Source organism: Tursiops truncatus, chromosome 8 (genome assembly GCF_011762595.2).
Source record: "Tursiops truncatus isolate mTurTru1 chromosome 8, mTurTru1.mat.Y, whole genome shotgun sequence".
In the NCBI taxonomy this organism is placed as follows: Eukaryota; Metazoa; Chordata; class Mammalia; order Artiodactyla; family Delphinidae; genus Tursiops; species Tursiops truncatus.
In genome coordinates, this window is record NC_047041.1 from 53,526,256 (window position 1) to 53,547,369 (window position 21,114).

A 21,114-nucleotide genomic window follows, 5' to 3' on the forward strand; every position below is an offset into this window, starting at 1 on the left:
TTTGTTTATTTTTGCTTTTGTTTCCTTTGCCTTAGGAGAGAGACCAAAAAAAATATTTCTATGATTTATGTCAGAGTGTTCTGCCTATGTTTTCTTCTGGGAGTTTTATGGTTTCTAATCTTACATTTAGGTCTTTTTTTTTTTTTTTGGCTGCGTTGGGTCTTAGTTGAGGTACACAGGATCTTCATTGTGGCATGCAGCCTCTTCATTGTGGTGTGCAGGCTTCTCCTTAGTTGCGGCATGTGGGTTTTTCTCTCTCTAGTTGTGGCGTGTGGGCTCCAGAGCGCGTGGGCTCTGTAGTTTGTAGCTCAAGGACTCTCTAGTTGAGGCACATGGGCTCAGTAGTTGTGGTGTGCGGGCTTAGTTGCCCTGCAGAATGTGGGATCTTAGTTCCCCGACCAGGGATTGAACCTGCGTCCCCTGCATTGGAAGGTGGATTCTTTACCACTAGACCACCAGGGAAGTCCCACAATTAGGTCTTTAATCCATTTTGAGTTTACTTTTGTATATGGTATGAGAAAATGTTCTAATTCATACTTTTACATGTAGCTGTAGAGTTTCCCCAGCACCACTTATCAAAGGGACTGTCTTTTCCCCATTGTATATTCTTTCCTCCTTTGTTGTAGATTAATTGACCATAAGTGTGTGGGTTCATTTCTTGGCTCTCTCTTCTGTTCCATTGATCTGTGTGTCTGTCTTTTTAAAAATTTGTTTATTTATTTATTTTTGGCTGTGTTGGGTCTTTGTTGCTGCACACGGGCTTTCTCTAGTTGTGGTGAGTGGGGGCTGCTCTTTGTTGCGGTGCGCAGGCTTCTCATTGCGGTGGCTTCTCTTGTTGCGGAGCATGGGCTCTAGGCACGCGGGCTTCAGTAGTTGTGGTACACGGGCTCAGTAGTTGTGACTTGCGGGCTCTGGAGCACAGGCTCAGTAGTTGTGGTGCATGGGCTTAGTTGCTCTGTGGCATGTGGGATATTCCCGGACCAGGGCTCAAACCTGTGTTCCCTGCATTGGCAGGAAGATTCTTAACCACTGAGCCACCAGGGAAGTCCTGTGTGTCTGTTTTTGTGCCATTAACATACTGTTTTGATCATGGTAGCTTTGTAGTATAGTCTAAAGGCAGGGAGCATGATTCCTCCAGGTTTGTTCTTTTTTCTCAAGATTGCTTTGGTGATGGTGGCTTTTTATTTTATTTTATTTTTTAGGTGGAAGGAAGCATATTTTATTATTAATAATAATCGTAATAGTAACAATAGCTGCTAGTGTTTATGGAATTCTCACAACACTGCAGATGCTTTGCATGCACTTAATTTAAATTAATTTACTTTCAGTTCCTCCTAAGAACCCCCAAAAGAAGGCCCTTTATAATCCATATTTAGTCTCTGTACTCTGTGCTCAACGTATAAAAGGTTCTGAAAGGAGCACAGTCTTTTTTTTCTTTTTTTGGCTGCATTGGGTCTTCGTTGCTGCACATGGGCTTTCTCTAGTTGCGGCACATGGGCTTTCTCTAGTTGTGGCAAGCTCACCTTAATCCCGCGTTGAGAAACGCGGGCTTTTCATTGAGGTGGCTTCTCTTGTTGTGGAGCACAGGCTCTAGGCATGTGGGCTACAGTAGTTGTGGTGCATGGGCTCAGTAGTTGTGGCGCATGGGCTTAGTTGCTCTGCACCATGTGGTATCTTCCTGGACTAGGGATTGAACCTGTGTCCCCTGCACTGGCAGGTGGATTTTTAACCACTGCACCACCAGGGAAGCCCAGGAGCACAGTCTTAAAGGAGATGGACTTGTAAAAACAAGACATTGCAGTACAATTTGATGCCTGAGAGGATACTACAGCAGCTCCCAAGAGGAAGGGCCTAGCTTCCTGCTGGGGAGGATGAAGCCTGATGGTGGCTATTTTTGATGGTGGTAGAGTAGTTACTGGGAGAGTTGGTCATCTTTTACTTCCTTATCTGGGTGCTTCTTATTGGTGTGTTTTTTGTGAAAATTCATTGAGCTGTACATTTAATATTTTTGCATATTTCTGTATGAATATTAAAAATTTGAAAATTTATGAATTTTTCTTCTGTTTTTAGATTTGATAGTAAATAAAATGCAATTAAAGGGGTCACTTTTAAAGTACCTAGTCTTTACAAGGCCAGGTGCTTGCTGTTGGGAGTATAATGTTGAATAAATGGGAGTCTTGTTTTCTAAGGACTCGTGATTCTTTTTGGAAGACACATACTCAAAAAACATGAAGGGAATTCCTTGGCCGTCCAGTGGTTAGGATTAGGCACTTTCACTGCCAGCGCCTGGGTTCAATCCCTGGTTGGGGAACTAAGATCCCACAAGCCACACAGCATGGCCAAAAAAACAAAAAACAACAACAACAACAAACCCATGAGACTAGACAGACTAGTGAGAATGTAGTGTTTGAAGTCATTCCTAAAGTTGATTCAGTGCTTTTGTTTCTGTATTTTTGTTTATTTTTAAGATACCTTAATCATGTCCTTTTGTTCTCTCTTTTCTTTTTGTAGCACTTGACAGATACCTCACATGGTGTAAGAAATAAGTGCCTGCAATTACTTGGTAATCTGGGTTCTTTGGAGAAAAGTGTCACAAAAGATGCAGAAGGCCTAGCTGTCAGAGACGTCCAGAAGATTATAGGGGATTACTTCAGTGACCAGGACCCACGTGTCAGAACAGCAGCTATAAAAGCCATGGTAAACGTGATCATGGAAACTAAATGGAGATACTTTTTTTTTTTTTTTAAGTTAATAGCTAATGCCACCTTGGATACATTGTGAATCCCCCCCAGGGTATACTTTATGCACACTTTCAGGAAGATGTTGGTGGCATCACAGAACTCAAAGGCACACATTCCTTTACAACAGTTGCTTATCTTTGGGCTTGTTTGGTAGCTTTCACCTGCATTTCTGAAACATGGAAGGTACAACTTGTATCCCAGGTCCATGGGAGAGATGTTACTCGGTATTATAGTACAGTAGGTACAGGTTATACCTTTGTATTTCAGAAGTATAGGTGGAAGTTATGGGGGAGGGTTGCTCTTTAGGGGGAGATGGTGCTAACCATTTCTTCCTCAGCCTCCTTATCATTATTTCATATTTATTCTGATATCCCCTTGGGACAGTCCATGGGTTAGATTCATTAAGTGTTTGAGTGTTTCTACTGAAAAGTCCAGGTTTCTTATTTATATAGCACTGATTTTGGCCAGAGGGAACCATGTTAATGTGATATAATGGGGAAAAATATGTGAGATTGTGGGGAGACATTGGAAATATTGATTTTTTTTTCAGAATACTTAAACTGTATCTTTATTATCTAGTTGCAGCTCCATGAAAGAGGACTGAAATTATACCAAACAATTTATACTCAGGTACCTTAAATGATTGCTGTCTAGAAGAGGAGGGAGGTGGAGAAATCATGAAACTGGGAGGGTGGCACGCTGGTGGTCAGAATTTGAAAACATAGAGCTTCAGCTGGCTAACAGTGGCAGTGTTGTGATGAATGTGCAGTTGTATCCAAAGCATACATTCTAAGAAGAGAATGGGGAATATGTAGTGAATAGCACTAGTGCATGTGAGGAGGACATTTTGGGAGGATTTAGGTAGCTCAGTATGAATGCCAGAGTATACAAAGAGAAGTGTAGTGTTCAGAGTAAGGAGAGTGGTAGTCTTGTTGATCTCTGGTTGGTTGACTGAAATTGACTTCAAACCTGAAGTCAATTCAGGGCACCACACTTGAGTAACTGGAGTATTTCTGGAGGAGGATGACCAAGACCATGGGATCGTATGAAAAGATATCACATGATTGTTATAGCATTGGTAAGGAAAAGCACAATGGAATTATAGTATCATTAGGAGAAGCTGACCGAGTGCCTAACCAAAAGCCCTTACATTTATTCTTGTAGAATAATTGGATGTATCTAGAGACAAGAAATCTAAATCCACGCTCAGAGACCAGTTTTTGTTAGCCTACTGAGAGTGGTTTTAGCTTTTAGAGGAAGAGGATAACTAGCCAAACCCCTATGACTGATGTGTAAACCAAGTACGTTCTTTTACAAATGAAGTAGAATGAGTTCAGAATGGTTATGTTGGTGTGACCTGTAGGAAAACTGTGTGGGAAACCAAATAATTAAAGGAAACTTGTAGAGTAAGGACTCAAAGGAAAAAGAGTTAGTCCGATGATTCAGATGTTTAGTGACATAAGACTGTGTCAGTTGGTTAGGCAAGCAATGCTGTGGACCTCAAGGGAGTGAGGATGGAATGATGGGGGAGGATTTGCGATATGAGGTAGAATTAGTTACTATAATGAGTTCATTTTGATTATCTTGAGTTTGAAGGGTTGATGGGATACTTTTGAGGAGAATTCCAGGTCTGGAACTCAGGAAAGATCAGAGCTGGAGGTGGATATTTGGAGCCATCAATATCTAGGGGTCATGGGGATACCCAGGGAGAGTAAGAAGATCGGAAGTGATGAGGATGGAGCCGGGGTGAGGTCCAACGTTTAAGAAAGGAGCCCTAGAATGGAACTGAGGAGCAGCTTGATGGAGGAGGAGGAAGAATATATTCCAGAAAAGGCAAGAGGGCATTCTCACAGTCAGCAGTGTCAAATGCTGGTGAAAGGTCATTTAGGATAGCACTGAAATCTGGTCATGGGACTTAGCAACAAAGTGGTCACTAGTGAGTTTAAAGAGAGCAATTTCAGTGGAGTGCTGGGACTGGGGGAAGCCAGATCAGGGTCTTTTGAGGTGAGGCATTTAAAGTCTATTGACTATGACTATACTTTAAAGAAACTCGACTATGATAGGAAAGTGGGGTAGAAGTTGGTAGAAGGGGGCATAGGATTAAGGGTTGTTGTTGTTTTTTTTCCTGTATTTTCAAGACAGTTGCTAAGTATGTTTATATGTTGAAGGGAGAGCTAGTGTTACGATAGAAGAGACAAAGGGGAATAAATGCTGGAGTAAGTTCCTTGAGGCAGAAAATCAGATTCATGAGCTGATTCATCCAACAAATGTTAGTGAGTACCGAATGCTGGCTGTATAATGCCAAGCATGTTATAATAGATAGGACCCATGCCCTTCACATTGTCATAGGTAAGACAGGCAATTAACAAATAAGCAAACACAGTTATAGCATATGAGTACTGCTGTGAGGTAAATCAATAGGATGCTATCATAGCGAATCACAAAGAGGATCTATTTTGGAGGATGGTAAGGGATGGTCATGTGAGGAAGTGGTGGGATCCATAGCAAAAGTAGAAGGATTAGGAACTAGAAAGGACCCTTTTCCCTCAGATATTGAGAAAACAAGGGGTGGGAGAATACAGGAATAAATGAATTTATAACTGGTATGGAGTAGTTGAGTGGGTTTGTGCCTGAGAACCTTGATTTTTCTCAGATAAACAGGTCGCCTTATAGCTGGTAGTAGGATAGAAGTCCCGAGGAAAAGGTTAAGAAAAGCTGCCTTGGGGCTTCCCTGGTGGCGCAGTGGATAAGAATCTGCCTGCCAATGCAGGAGACACGGGTTCGAGCCTTGGTCCAGGAAGATCCCACATGCCGTGGAGCAACTAAGGCTGTGTGCCACAACTACTGAGCCTGCACTCTAGAGCCCTTGAGCCACAACTACTGTTGTGAGCCGCAACAAGAGAAGCCACTGCAATGAGAAGCCCGTGCACTGCAACGAAGAGTAGCCCCTGCTCGCCACAGCTAGAGAAAGCCCGCGTGAAGCAACAAAGACCCAACACACCCAAAAAAAAAAAAAAAAAAAGGCTCATTAGCCACCTTTCTGAAAAAAAGAAAAGCTGCCTTGGGAAATGGAAGTGGAAAGCAGGAGTGTAAAAGATTTCAGAGTAGGACTAATAAGGTTTGAGATCATGAATCACCAATCCCCTAGAGAGTGTGGTCTTTGCCAGTGCTCTGCTGCCCTTGTGAAGACTAGAGAAAGTCTTAGGTTTGTGGAGCAGCTGTAGCAGAAATCCTGAGGGGGTTGTGTATGATGATGCAGACAATGCTGTCAAGAGACTGAAGTGGCTTTGCAGACGCCGCCACATCGGAACCTCCCGCGCTGCCCAACCATGGTCAACCCTACCGTGTTCTTTGACATTGCCGTCGATGGCGAGCCCTTGGGCCGCGTCTCCTTCGAGCTGTTTGCAGACAAAGTTCCAAAGACAGCAGAAAACTTCCATGCTGTGAGCACTGGGGAGAAAGGCTTTGGTTATAAATGTTCCTGCTTTCACAGAATAATTCCGGGATTTATGTGCCAGGGTGGTGACTTCACACGCCATAATGGCACTGGTGGCCAGTGCATTTATGGGGAGAAATTTGATGATGAGAATTTCCTCCTGAAGCATACGGGTCCTGGCATCTTGTCCATGGCAAATGCTGGCCCCAACACAAACGGTTCCCAGTTTTTCATCTGCACTGCCAAGACTGAGTGGTTGGATGGCAAGCATGTGGTCTTTGGCAAGGTGAAAGAGGGCATGAATATTGTGGAAGCCATGGAGTGCTTTGGTTCCAGGAATGGCAAGACCAGCAAGAAGATCACCATTGCTGACTGTGGACAAATCTAATAATAAATTTGACTTGTGTTTTATCTTAACCATCAGACCATTCCTTCTGTAGCTCAGGAGAGCACCCCTTCATCCCCATCTGCTTAAAATATACTGTAATCTTTGTGCTCTCATTGCACTTCTTTGGGTTCCATATTTTCCTTATTCCCCTCCAAGTTTAGCTGAATTGCAAAGTTAAGTTTATGGTTATGAAATAAAAACTAAACAACAACAACAAAAAGAGACTGAAGTAAGGACGGGTATAGAGCAAGGAAAAGGTGGTTTATTTGGAAAGAAAGGACAGAATTAAAGCAGTGGTTCTCAACCAAGGTGATTTTGCCCTCCAGGGCACGTTTGGCAACATCTGGAGGTATTTTTGACTATTTTAGTTTCTGGGGAGAGGAAAAGGGTGCAGTGCTACAACTACCTAGTGGGTAGAGGCCAGGGATGCTGCTAAATATCTTATATTGCACAGGACAGCCCCTCACAACGAAGAATTATCTAGTCCAAAATGTCAATAATAGCAAGGTTGAGAGACCCTGCTTAAACGGATAGGTAACTTAAGTGGGATGAAGAGCAGGTGTGATGGGTTAAGTCATGGCGATGGAAGAGCTGGTAGAGTAGCATATATGGTCAAAGCATGGAATATAAGATTTTAAAATTTCAAAAACCGTTTTCTGGGTGTTGTTGAAGTCTAGGGTGTAGCTATGACTGTGGGTGGAGTAGGGATATTCCATTTCAGACTAAAGTAAAAAAGGAAAATTTGGCCTCTTTTTGGCAGCTTAACGTTAAAATTGTACATTTATTTAGAGTGCTTGAATTTTCAGATGGACTGTCAGTCAGAAATTTGTGCTCTAGTTTTACAGATAGGGAAAAAACTCATCTTTGGTGTTTGAGCCTGTCAGGGTAGCACTGTGGGCTCCCAGCAAGCTTTGCTATGATTGATGCTATTCTAGATGGCTTTTGTGCTATCTATCAATCTGTGGTTCTCCTTTCAGACATGGGGTGGGAGGGTACACAGAACACAGGCAGAGCAGCTGGCAGAGGCCAAGAATTCTTTGTTGGGCAAAGGTTCAAGAAGTTAAAATCACCCATATGTGTTTTGATTGGTATCCTTATCCAACCACCGTATCTTCATTTTGAAAATAGTTTGAACATCACCTGGGAGGACACAGAACTAACAGACTTTTGGAATCCTTGTTTGCAGGCTTGTAAATTGCTCTCTGATGACTATGAACAAGTGCGCAGTGCTGCAGTCCAGCTTATCTGGGTTGTCAGTCAGCTCTATCCTGAAAGGTCAGTGTGGGTGTAAGCCAGCTTTTGTTCATTGCTAAGCCATTTTTCTCTCCTCCCACCATGCAGAAAGCCCACCTCCAGAAAAGGAATGTTGGTTAGATTTTTGGAAGGCAGTATGGAATAGGGGAAAAGCATGGACCCTGAAAATCAGGATGCTTGGTCCTTGTTTTTCAGCTCTGCCTTGAACTTTCTGTGTATGCTGGGAAAGCCACTTCGCCTCTCTGGGTCCCAACCTCCTCAACTATAGATGAAGAGATTGGATGGTCTTTCTCAAATGCTATCCACTCCACCTCTGCCCAACCCTTAAAAAAAGTCTTTGAAATGGTTTGGGGCACATTTTAGTAAATACAAATGCCAGCTAAAGATACCAGGTGAATTTGAGAATAATGATCCCTTATGTAGTGTTTTCCTGGTTAAAATATTTTCATAGGGAATTCCCTGGTGGTCCAGTGGTTAGGACTTGGTGCTTTCTCTGCTGAGGGCCTGGGTTCAATCCCTGGTCGGGGAACTATGATTGCACGAGGTGTGTGGTGCGGCCAAAAATAAAAAATTTTTTTTCACAGTAATTAAATAATTTATCTCACAGTGATTCTTTGAGGTGGAGAGACAGGTATTATTTATTCTGTTTTATAGAACTCCTTTTATAGGAAAAAGAAGTGTTTTTTCCTCTTCATTAAACTACCTACTGAAATTGAAAAACAAGAATGAGTTAATAAAGCTATAGACACCACCCCCCATAGACACCACCCCCCACCCCCTGCAAAAAAAAAGACTAGCTGGAAATTGTCTTTTCATTTAGGACCAGATTTGCAAGTATGTTTTATATTGGTTTATTCTGAGACTTGCTATATTGACAGCAATGCAATTTATAAGAGAGAAAAAGATAACTCTGTGGTAGCTGTTTTTGGTATCTCATAAATCTTTGAATCTTCAGTGTTAAATACTTTTTACTCAAGACACAAATTTGCATTGCAACTAAAAATAAACAAATCCCAGACTGATTTGCTTACTCTGAAATGTATTTCATCATTATAGGATGAATTTTTCATTTATCATTTCTATTTGTGCTGATTTTCATTGGTCATTCTCAGTTTATTGAACCTGCAATTTTAGGCTCATGTTTTGTCACTTGTGGTTTCTTTTCTTTTAATTTAGCATCGTCCCAATCCCTTCTTCTAACGAAGAAATTCGCTTAGTTGATGATGCGTTTGGAAAAATTTGTCACATGGTCAGTGATAGCTCCTGGGTGGTTCGAGTTCAAGCTTCAAAGCTATTGGTAAGTTACATCTTCTTTAATGAGCATATTACCTGTTACACTTGTAAAACATTTTGAGAAACTAGATAGAGACAGGTGTAATGCGCTTTTATAAACCTTAGTATTTCTTAAAATAGAAAGAAATTGTTCACTTTCCCATAGAGAAGTAGTCTTTAAGAACTAGAAAGAATTTTAAAGATAATCCTATTTAATCTTGTTAGCATATTAGACAACCAAAGTCTAGAGAAAAAGAAACATAATAATAAAAATAATTGTTACCGTTACTAAGCACCTGGTATGGCCTAGATACTTTGCTAGGAGGCCACTTAATTATCTCATTTATTCTTTTTTTTATTGGAGTATAATTGCTTTATTATCCCATTTATTCTTACAGTAACCCAGCAAGGTAGGTGCTATTATTCCCACTTCCCAGGTGAGAAAGCTGAGGCTCTGAGAATTTAAGTAAATTATTCAATTTATACAGATAGGAAGTTGTAGAATGAGATTCAGATGCTAATCTGACTTTTAGCCTCATTCTTTGCTACTGTTTTGCCTTTGGGGACTCTAGTATATTTGTAAGAACATTTTTTTTTTTTTTTTCCTGTATGTGGGCCTCTCACTGCTGTGGCCTCTCCCGTTGCGGAGCACAGGCTCCAGACGCACAGGCTCAGCGGCCATGGCTCACGGGCCCAGCCGCTCCGCGGCATGTGGGATCTTCCCGGACCGGGGCACGAACCTGTGTCCCCTGCGTTGGCAGGCGGACTCTCAACCACTGCGCCACCAGGGAAGCCCCCTATAAGAAAAATTTGAACTTTTCAGAGATAGAACTGTCTTATAGAAGAAGGAGTGTTGGCGTAATGCTCAGCCTTATTTTATACCTGTGTTGTCTTGGACATGTCACTTTATCTTAGTCTCGTTTCCTCATCTGTTAAGTGGCTTGTAATATCTCTCATGTTTACATCACAGGGTTGTCATGACACTCAAATGAGATCCTGTCTGTGAATATGTGTATAAATTGTGAAGTACTACACTATGCAAGGTGGTGGGGTTGTTATAATATATAAATATATATGTAACTATCTATAAAAATTTGTATTAATGTCACAGCAAGGATATCTGAAATTCTTTTTGATAACTTCTCTTTTGAGGGCCCCCAACTATGCCAGTCTTAGTAAGATTGTTGGCTAAAAAGTTTGGACCTGATTGTACTGGACACAGATCCTGTGATACCCCTAGTCCTTTGACCAGTATTTTGGGGGTAACTGCTGAAACCTATGTGAAGCACTTTCATGGAAAAATAAGGAACTTGGATGATTTCAGTATTTCCTGCTTACAGATTATATTTCTTGTCCATAATAAAATACAGAGTTAAACAAGCCAGCTGTTAGTGATTTTATTTTTGAATTCACATTTTAAAGCCTTGTTTTGATTTGTGGATATTTTAAAATTCAGAACAATCCAGTCATTCATCAGATTCCTTCATTCAGCGTGTACTGAGCATCTACAGTGTGCTGTGTGTGTGTGAGGGGATGTTTTAGAGGAATAATTCAGTGATATGTTATCATCTGAGTAGGCAGTTAGAAAAGTAATCCTTAAAGCAGAGTCATTCAAATTTTTTTTTTTTGCAGTACGTGGGCCTCTCACTGTTGTGGCCTCTCCCGTCGCGGAGCACAGGCTCCAGACGCGCAGGCTCAGCGGCCATGGCTCATGGGCCGCGGCATGTGGGATCGTCCCAGACCGGAGCACGAACCCGTGTCCCCTGCATCGGCAGGCGGACTCTCAACCACTGCACCACCAGGGAAGCCCCAAATTTTTTAGTTTTGTACCCCATAGAATCTAAAATTCATTTATGTAAAGCTGTATGAATAATGAATCACAGTGGTGAATTGAAAAGATTTTCACTTAGATGCCTATAATTTGACTCAAGTGCTTTATGTTATTTAAGTGATTTCAAATCCAAACAACTCTAAGTTATACAAGTATGATTATACTTCAAAAGTAATAATCTATTCTTGCTAATAATAATAATTGTTACTATTTATAGAGTTCCTAGCCCACTAAGCTAGGCACTTTTAGTCATACATGCATACACATGCACATACACCCATTTCCTCATATACAGGCACATGTAAATATATGCCTGTACATACACTTATATACATACTCACTTTTTGTTTATAATTATTTTAAACTCCTTGAGGTAGATATTATATTATTTATTTTATAAATAATAAAACTAAGGTTTAGAAAAGTATAATTTGTCCAAGGCCACATAGATAGTAAATGATACTTCATGCTCTAAAGCCCATGTAGAATTCCTTCGTAGTGCGGGTCCAGTTATATATTGGGAGCTGCAGTTATGCAGCTGAGGCCCTGCTGGTTTACTAGTTCCTCTGTGCAAGCTAAGAGGTAAACTCCCCTGCTCCAATTCTTGAGTAGACAAATCCGCGATCAGGTAAACCATATATGGTCTTTAGACGACATATTCATCAATTCAGCAAACTCTGAGCATAATCTGTGCCTTCAAAAGAGTGGATAGGGCTTCCCTGGTGGCGCAGTGGTTGAGAGTCCGCCTGCTGATGCAGGGGACGTGGGTTCGTGCCCCGGTCCGGGAAGATCCCACATGCCGTGGAGCGGCTGGGCCCGTGAGCCATGGCCGCTGAGTCTGCATGTCCGGAGCCTGTGCTCCGCAACGGGAGAGGCCACAGCAGTGAGAGGCCCACGTACTGCAAAAACAAAAAAACCCAAAAAACAGAAAAACTATTCTTTGGGCTTCCCTTGTGGTGTAGTGGTTGAGAGTCTGCCTTCCGATGCAGGGGACACAGGTTCGTGCCCCGGTCTGGGAGGATCCCACATGCCGCGGAGCAGCTGGGCCCGTGAGCCATGGCCGCTGAGCCTGCGCGTCCGGAGCCTGTGCTCCGAAACGGGAGAGGCCACAACAGTGAGAGGCCCGTGTACCGCGAAAAAAAAAAGTGGATAGTTAGGTAGGTTGACATAGGCAATCAGTCAATTACAATACTGGTACTCCTAGGAAAGAGCACCTAACACATGCACAGAAGGCTTCTTGGACGAGGTGTTTCTCAGTTGACTTTGAATGATGAGTATGGGTTAGCTAGGTAAAGAAGTAGAGAAAGAGAAAATATGAGCAGAGATACATGAGTACACTATCATGCATGCTAATATCATACTAAACTACAATATCATGTTAAACTACAAGCAGTTTAGTACTTCTTGGTGTGGGGGATAATGTTTGATTTGATGATGTGTGACAAGATTAAGCTTGGGAGGAACGTAGAAGCCAGGTTTTCAAGAACTTAGCTGAAATGATAAGGCTTTAGACTTAAGGCCATCTTGTACAGAAAGAATAGAGTCCATTCTCCTTGGCTTATAGCAGGATGAAAAATTTCAGATATGGAATGTATCAGAAAATTCAAAACCTTGTAAAGGTTTGGTTTTCAGTTATCTGTAACTTCCCTGATGGAGCAAAGAAACTTGATTTTCAAGAATATAGCTCCATGGGACTATTTAGAATACAATCACTACTTTGAAATTAATTATGGTAATTGGCATCCTATCTAGAATAGGGTCCTTAGTTTAATGATTTCTTTTTAAGATGTTAAATAATTTAAACCTTATTAGTAAGGCTCCGGAAGTCTTTGACCTTAAAAATTATAACATTTTCAGACAGTTAGATTGTAGACTGTACGTTTTTATGTTTGTAACTCTGCCCAGGGCTAGTCTTTCCCAGGGCAAATGTAGCTGTCCTAGTCAGTGGCAGTTTTATGTCTCACGTAGTAGTCCATCTTTTTTTTTTTTTGGTCTGCTTCTCTTTTTCATCACCTAATGAATAGAGGCTAGGAGCTTAAAATTGAAATAGGCAAACAGTGCATAGACTTATGTTATTATACTAGTTGGGCAGTTTTTGTTCTGAGAGCAGGTTTGACGCACTTGTTTGTTAAATATCAGTTTTCTTAGTGTTATAGATTGTTAAGTAGGGGTAGTAGTACAGTTGGAGAGCTTTTACCTGAATATATGTGTCTTGGTCAAAGTATACAGGAATGTAGATGTTTTTCTGATTGGTGAGATGCACTTTATGATGAACTCATTATCTTTTCGGTCCAGATTTCCTCCTTCTGTGCTTTCGTAAATGGTGCCATCATTTACCCAGAGGCATTTGAGAATTCTTTCTCTGTGTCTCGTATCCACTGAGTCATCAACTCTTATCAGTACTACCTTCTCGACATACCTTGAATCTATCTATCCCTTCTCTATTTCCACTGCGCTTGTAACAGTTCAGGTTTTAGTATTTTTCAAGTGGATTATGCTGTAAGGTTCTTGCTATTTGTGGATTTAAAATGGAAAGCTTCAGCTATTCTTACATAACACTGGAAACTTGTTACAAATAATGATGTGCAATTTTTTGAGGCTAGAATTTGAATAGTACCCCCTCTTTGCTACTGTGTTGGGAGAGAGCTCAGTTGAAGGCTTTGGAGGAGGACGTTGAGACTGTGGGTTCCAGTAACTTACTGTGAAGTCATTAAAACTTTCATTCTTTGTAGAAAAACAAAGTGCCTGTTAAAAAGCCAACTGTTGGGGACTTCCCTGGCAGTCCAGTGGTTAAGATACTGCGCTTCTAATACAGGGGACACGGGTTCAGTCCCTGGTTGGGGAACTAAGACCCACGTGGCTCATGGTGCGGCCAAAAAAAAGACAACTGTTAATGTTGGTGGTAAGAGTAAAGAGAAAGTGAGGAGTTCTTAAAAATGTATAGTTTTTATTCATAAAATTGATGTTTTGCATTAAAAAAATGAATGTTAGATTTGGTATTGGCTCAGACCTATGTAACAAACTATATACCATGTAGAGATAAGAAAAAGTGGTTTTGAAACTACTTAAGGTGAACAGTACAATTGCCCTTCTAGAATTGTAGGAAAGGTGTTAACTTGGGTAAGAGTACTCCCAAAGAACATGTAACTTGATATGGAAAATGTGATTGGAGAAAAAGTCTGAGCCTGTATAAACATTTCCATATTTATTAACTTGGGAATTAGAGAAGATTTCCAATACGTTCCTTAAGAATGTCTAGGACCTGCTTTAAATAGCCTCCTAAATTGTGTCTCTGCTTTTTTTGGGTTCCTTCTGGTCCATTAGCCACATTGCTGCCAAGATGATGTTTATGAGTATAAATCTGATTATGTTTCTCTCTTATTTGAAATGAGCAAGTTACTGAATCTCTCAGCCTCAATTTCTCGTAAAAAATAAATAAAAAGTGAGGATAATGCTCATTCTTCATGGGATTATTGGGAGGGATACATTTTTAAAATGCAAGTCTTTGTACATTACTGAGCTCATTAAATATTTAATAGAAATTATCTATAGAGTTATTATTCATAAGGCAAACTCCTTACCATAGCAAACAAAGACCTTTATGACCTGCTTTCTACCAACATGTCTTGCCTCATTTTTGGTACCCCCGTCCTATGTTCTATTCATAGAACCACTTGATGTTTCCCACGTGACGTTTTCTTTATGCATTTAATTGTGATTTCCAGTTCCCCAGATATACCTCTCTCTGCCTCCACCCCATACTGCTTTTCTTTAAGTTCCCATAGCACCCTTTATAAATGTATATTATAAAATTTCATACCATAATGCAGTAATCTCTTTACTTGTCAATTTCCCTCACTAGTGTGTGATTGTTGAGTGTAGAGTTGATGTCTTTTTATTTTTGTGTACCTGTTCCTGGTAACTCTAGGCATATAATGGAATGGTTGCTAAGTATATATTTGTTTAATGAATGAAGGGACAAATGAATGGAAAGGATGGAATGAAAAGGAATGGAGAGGCAGTGGAGAGTAGTAGTTAAGGCAAAGGATTCTGGAGCCTGGGTTTATAGCCCAGCTCTGTAATTTACACTGTTTGTGACCTTGAATGAATTACTTCATCTTTTTGTGCCTTCTTTCCCCCTTATATAAAACGTGACTCATATTAGTATTTACTTCATAGGGTTGTAGTGAGTATTAAATGAATTAATATATGTATAAAGCACTTAGAGCAGTGCATAACACCTAGTAGCTCTGTATAGGTGCTAGCTGCTGCTGCTAGTGATTTTATTATTTTCCTGATGATTCAAAACCCATAGGGATCTTTACTATCAAGAATAATGTTATCCAAATATCGTATATTAATGCACATATGTGGAACCTAGAAAAATGGTGCAGATGAACCGGTTTGCAGGGCAGAAATTGAGACACAGATGTAGAGAACAAATGTATGGACACCAAGGGGGGAAAGTGGGGGTGGTGGGGGTGTGATGAATTGGGCGATTGGGATTGACATGTATTCACTGATGTGTATAAAACTGATGACTAATAAGAATCTGCCGTATAAAAAAAATTAAAATTAAAAAAAAGAATAATGTTATCTTTATGCATTTAAGTTGGTGGCAAACTTTGAATTTGAAGATATTGTTCAGATCTTAAAAGTTGTTTAATTGCTCTGGATTCTTCCTTTTTTTAGGGCTCTATGGAGCAAGTCAGTTCTCATTTCTTGGAACAGACGCTTGACAAGAAGCTGATGTCAGATCTGAGGGTAACTTGAATTCTTTGTTGTTTAAACTGGGTTTCTGAAACCAAAATCAGTGTAGCTATATGCCAAGTTGTGTTGATTTAATTTTACAGCCCATAAATTTGTTAATTAGGATGACTAGATTACATTTTAATTTAAAATCTTAGTAAATTGAACCAAATTACAAGTTACTTTTACAATTGTAAAAGTACTTGTACAATTACATGAGGCAAGATTAACTTTCTATTTGTTAGAAACTACAAAGGTCTGGTCTTTGTAGTTGTGACTTTGTCTTTGTCTTTGTGACTCCTTTCAACAGCAGTTCTCATGGAAGAGTGAGTAAATCCTTTCTCTGAACAGTAACAGAATGCCCTTAAGCTTTGACTGTGATAGTTGTCTGACATAGTTGTCAAGAACAAATATGAGTCTGAGAATATGATAGGAGCATTCATTGTCAGTATCTTTATTTTTTATTTTTATTTTATTTTTTTTTGCGGTACGCGGGCCTCTCACTGTTGTGGCCTCTCCAGCTGCGGAGCACAGGCTCCGGACGCAGGCTCAGTGGCCATGGCTCACGGGCCCAGCCACTCCGCGGCATGTGGGATCCTCCCAGACCAGGGCACGAACCCGTGTCCCCTGCATCGGCAGGCGGACTCCCAACCACTGCGCCACCAGGGAAGCCCCTGTAGTCTACTTTTTATATTTACCACTACCTCATATGCTTTTTTTTTTCATATTAACTTCATACTTACCATTTTTACTGATAGCATAATATTCTGTTAAGTAGATGTGCCATCATTTTTTTAGCCCTTTATTATACATTTACAGTTTCTCCTTAATTTTTCCACCATTATAAATCACATATAGAGAATCACCTTCATGGATATTAGATCTTTTCTTGTTTTGATTTATTCCATAAGATGAATTCTTGGGAATGGTTGGGGAGTTAATATCTGTGCTTCATGAAACATTGCCACATGGCTTTCTTGAAGGACATTCCCTTCATTTGAGGTCAGTGATTGCTTAAGTGTTCTTTGTGTATACTGGGGTGGAAGTGCAAAAAGGACACGCTCATGGTGAATGGTGAGGGATGGGTAATGCAAAGGTTTCTAAGACACTTTGCAAGGTACAAACTTTACTTCTGCGTCTGACCCACATCCTTGTAGGCTTAGGTGCTATATTTCATCAGTGCCTTTGAGATGATCAGCCATGAGGATGTGGGCTCACACCAGGAAGGTTCACAGAGGCTGATATCTATGCCAGTTTATTCATTTATGAAGGTAACTGTAACTGTCAAGTAGACTCAATATTTACTTTAGCTGACTAGTATATTCCCCCTTAGGCAATCTGTGAAGAAAGTAAATTTACTAGACACTTGCTTGGTGAGCATAGTGTTGTCAAATAGAGGCTTACTTCTATGGGATGAAAAAAATTATTTTCTAGGACCAGTGTATTGTCTACCCAGGATGGTGCTTGGAAGGACACTGCCATTATTTACCTCTCTGGTTCTCCCTTTCCTGTGTTGCCATGGCAAACATAACCACCTGTCCAGTCAACATTCTTGTGCTATCTTTAATGAAGTTACTATCTTTAATAAGGTTACTATCAGCTATTGATGACCTGAGAACCTTGGTCTTAACTTCAAGTTGAATTTGCATTTCTCTGCTCTGATCTATTGAGTATTTTTTTTTTAAATGTAACTCTCAGAGAGCAACCTTATTTCCTACTTTCTCATGTTCTTGGGGTGCAACTTAGTTCTCATGAATCTCTATCAAGTGGTAATTGTTGTCTTCTATAGAGGAAACGCACTGCACATGAACGTGCCAAGGAACTTTACACTTCAGGAGAGTTTTCCAGCGGCAGGAAGTGGGGAGATGATGCTCCCAAGGAAGAAGTAGATACAGGGGCTGTGAACTTGATCGAGTCAGGAGCTTGTGGAGCCTTTGTTCATGGATTGGAAGATGAAATGTATGGTAAGAATGACTTCATAAAAATAACAGTGCCCATTTACTGAGTGGCTGCTATATCTGGCATTGTACTGAGTGATATATACAGGTTGTCTCACTTAATCTTTATAGTCACTCAGTGAACTATCTACTATTATTTTAATTTTATAAACAGAAGAGGTTGAGGTTCGCGTGGTATGGATCAGTGGTTAAGAGCATGGACTTTGGGTTCAGTCAATTTAGGTTCAAATTCTAGCATTTTTGTAAAGCAAGGTTAATAGCAAGTGTTTCTGAATTGTGATAATGAAGTGACATTACATATACATGACATGATACATAACCCAGTTATAGTAAGCACTTAATAAATGGTAGTAAAAATTGATATTTATACTGATAACAATTGTACTTTCTTATTAGTCACTCAGCTAGTAAGAGACAGAAGCAAGATTTAAACCCAGGTTAGTCTGACTAACTAATGACTAATCAAGCCTTTATTTTGCCTTCATTTTTGAAAGATAGTTTCACTGGGAATCAAATTCTAGATTAATAGTGGTTTATTTGTTTATTTTTTTGTCCTTTAAACATCTTGTTCCACAGTTTTTCAGTTTGCATTTTTCTGTTGAGAACTCTACTGTCATTTTAAATCTTTGTTCTTCCGTACATAATGTATCTTTTTTTCTCTAGCTGCTTTTAAGCTTTTCTCTTTATCACTGGTTTTAAACAATCTAATTATAATATGCCTTGGTATAATTTTCTTCATGTTTCTTATACTTCGAGTTTGTTGAGCTTCTTGGATCTATGGGTTTGTGGTTTTCATTTGGAAAATCTTTGACTGTTATTTCTTTAAATATTTTTCTGGCCCCATGCTCCTTTAGGGACTCCCAATTACATATATATTAGGCTACTGAGGTTGTCCTGCAGCTCACAGATGCTCTATTCTTTTTTTTCCATGTAATCTTTTTTTCCTATTTGTTTCATTTTGGATAATGTTTATTGCTTTGTCTTGGAGTTCACTAATCTTTTCTTCTGCAGTGTCTAATCTGCTGTTAATTCCATCCAGTATATTTTTCATCTCAGACATTGTAGTTTTCATCCCTAGAAGTTTGATGAGAATTTGCATTTGTTTAGTATCTTCTGTATCGCTACTTAATACGCTTTATCTTTTCTTTAGCTTTGTCAACAGAGAATGTATTTACAGTAACTATCCTGATGTCCTTGTCTCCTAGCTCTGTTATTTGTGTGATTTCTGGGTTGGTTTTGATTGATTGATTTTTCTCCTCATTATGGATTATATTTTCCCGCTTCTATGCATGCCTGGTAATTTGGGATTGGATGTCAGACACTCTGAATTTTACTTTATTGGGTGCTGAACATTGTTATATTCCTATGAGTATTCTTGAGCTTTGTTCTAGAATGCAGTTAGTTCAGGTCATGTTTTTAAGCTTTGTTAGGTGGACCTAAGTAGCATTTAGTCTAGGGGTTATTTTTCATCACTAGTGAAACAAACTCTTCTGAAAAAACTATTGTTGACCATGTGTGAGCTTTGGAGATTGTTCCCTCGAACCCTCTTGAGTGGTTCTTTCTCAGGCCTTGGATAGTTTCTTCACAGAACAGAACTTGCCTGAAGACTTGAGGAGGACCCTCTGCAGACCTCCTAGGCTTGCTCTCTCTGTGCATGTCTTTCCTTTCTGGTACTTTGCCCTATGAACTCTAGTCACATTGGCCTTTCCAGACTCCCAGCTCTGTCTTCTCAACTCAGGGCGACCTACAACCTGGAAACTCTACAGACAGTAAACTGGTATAATCATAAAGCTCACCTCATTTATTTCCTGTCTCTCAGGGATCACTACCTCTTATTGCCTGTTGTATAGTGTGTTGAATACTTTTCTTTCATACATTTTGTCTCTGTTTTTTAGTTGTTTCAGATAGAAAGATAAATCTAGCCCTTGTTACTCCATTTTAGCCAGTAATAGAAGTGCTTGCAAAGCTCTTACGATTTCTTCAATATGATGCTCTCCATTTCACATAGATCACAGACTGTCAGTGCCTTGAGATGATTGACTCCAGCCTATTTTCAGTGAGGCTAACAGATGTGGGGAGATAATATTGATTGTCCAAATTTTATAGTAAATTTGTGTCAGAGGATTAGAGCTCAGGTCTTTAAAATGCCTATAAAAATGATACCTCAGAATAGAACTTCTTAGAAGGGCAAGAAAATTACTTTTGAAAGACAATTTTTCTATTAGTAGATATTAGAATTGGGTTACCCTATTCAATTTGCTGTAAGATTTTCTGTATATATGGAAATTAATTAAAGCTACCTCTGCTTATGTTCTCCATGAACTTGATATATGAATTAAAAATTTAAATAGTGTTAGATAATAAGGAATTCCAGTTATTAAAACCCATTTTATCCTAAGACAGGTAACTAGAACCTATTTTATTTTGTTTCTCCTAGCATTTTTGCTTTGTTTAGTTTCTGCAATTGAATTTAATCACTGTTAATGTTTATGTGGTTGATTTCTACAGTTTTTAGTTTGTCACTAAGGTTTACTTAAAGGAACTTAACTTTGGAAAGTGATTAGATCATAACCAGCATCAGGTATGGCAGCTCTCTAATCATACCTATAAAATTCTGGGTAAATCAGGATTTTAGGGACACATTTGCTGGGAGTGAAATGGAGCCTTATTTCATTGGCTATAGACTGTAGTGTAGTATCACACATACTTCTAGTCCTCTAGTTGTTCCATGTTCTCCCTCCTTTCTGGGCCTTTACATGTGGTTCCTCTGCATAGAAAGGCCTTTTTCCTTTCCTCTGGCCTAGCAACTCCTTCAAGTGTTATTTTAGGGGTCGCTTTCTGAAAAGCTGCCTCTGATCCTGTTGAGTAGGCTATGTGCCTCTTGTGCATTTTCTTCATACTACGTGTGCTCTTCCATTGTATCATTCATCACTCTGTAATGCAATTAACTATTCTAGTCTATAGTGGCTGGGACACAGTCTTGTTCTTGTTCATCTTTGTACCTTCAGTACTAAGCATAAAGCTAGTAAGTAGCAAAACTAGGATCTGATTACATATGTTAAGACACCAGAGGATCAGTCTTTTTTTTATTCTCGAGCAAGCTAATTCCTTTTCTCTGCCCTGGACCCTTAAGGAGACTATTATATATTTTCAACATTCCAAAAAGTCCAGTAGAAATTGTTAATTTAGCTACCTGTAGCTAAATTAATTTAGCTAATTTAGCTACCTGTAGCTACCTGTAGCATGCAAAGTAAAAAACCAAGCTTCTTTGCTTCTGCTTGGAATTGCATCAGGTCAGGTCATACTGATTATCTCATGTTGATCTGAAGTTTCTCTGTGATTCCCTTGATACACTTGCAAGAGTTACACATGAGTCAATGCAATGTAATGGATAAAGCCCTAAGAAGCAGGGTTAGCAGTTAAAACATTTGGGTCCATCTCTGGCTTGCTTTGTAATTATTAGCAATTTCCTGTTTAAATTACAT

General features: G+C 39.7%; 1 protein-coding gene and 1 pseudogene across 4 annotated transcripts in view; both read left to right on the forward strand.

The window, feature by feature from the left end:
• Positions 1-21,114, forward strand: part of INTS4 (integrator complex subunit 4) — a 133,317-nt gene that overhangs the window by 41,465 nt on the left and 70,738 nt on the right. For 3 of the 4 annotated variants that reach the window (XM_019948670.3, XM_033862194.2, XM_073808388.1), the window contains exons 5-10: positions 2,512-2,697; positions 3,321-3,371; positions 7,752-7,840; positions 8,996-9,116; positions 15,615-15,686; positions 17,461-17,635. In XM_019948670.3, coding sequence (XP_019804229.1) covers positions 2,512-2,697; positions 3,321-3,371; positions 7,752-7,840; positions 8,996-9,116; positions 15,615-15,686; positions 17,461-17,635 — 694 coding nt within the window. The remainder of the gene's footprint in view (positions 1-2,511; positions 2,698-3,320; positions 3,372-7,751; positions 7,841-8,995; positions 9,117-15,614; positions 15,687-17,460; positions 17,636-21,114) is intronic. The other variant, XM_033862195.2, reaches the window with a different exon arrangement.
• LOC109552316 (peptidyl-prolyl cis-trans isomerase A pseudogene) lies at positions 6,056-6,594 on the forward strand (annotated as a pseudogene).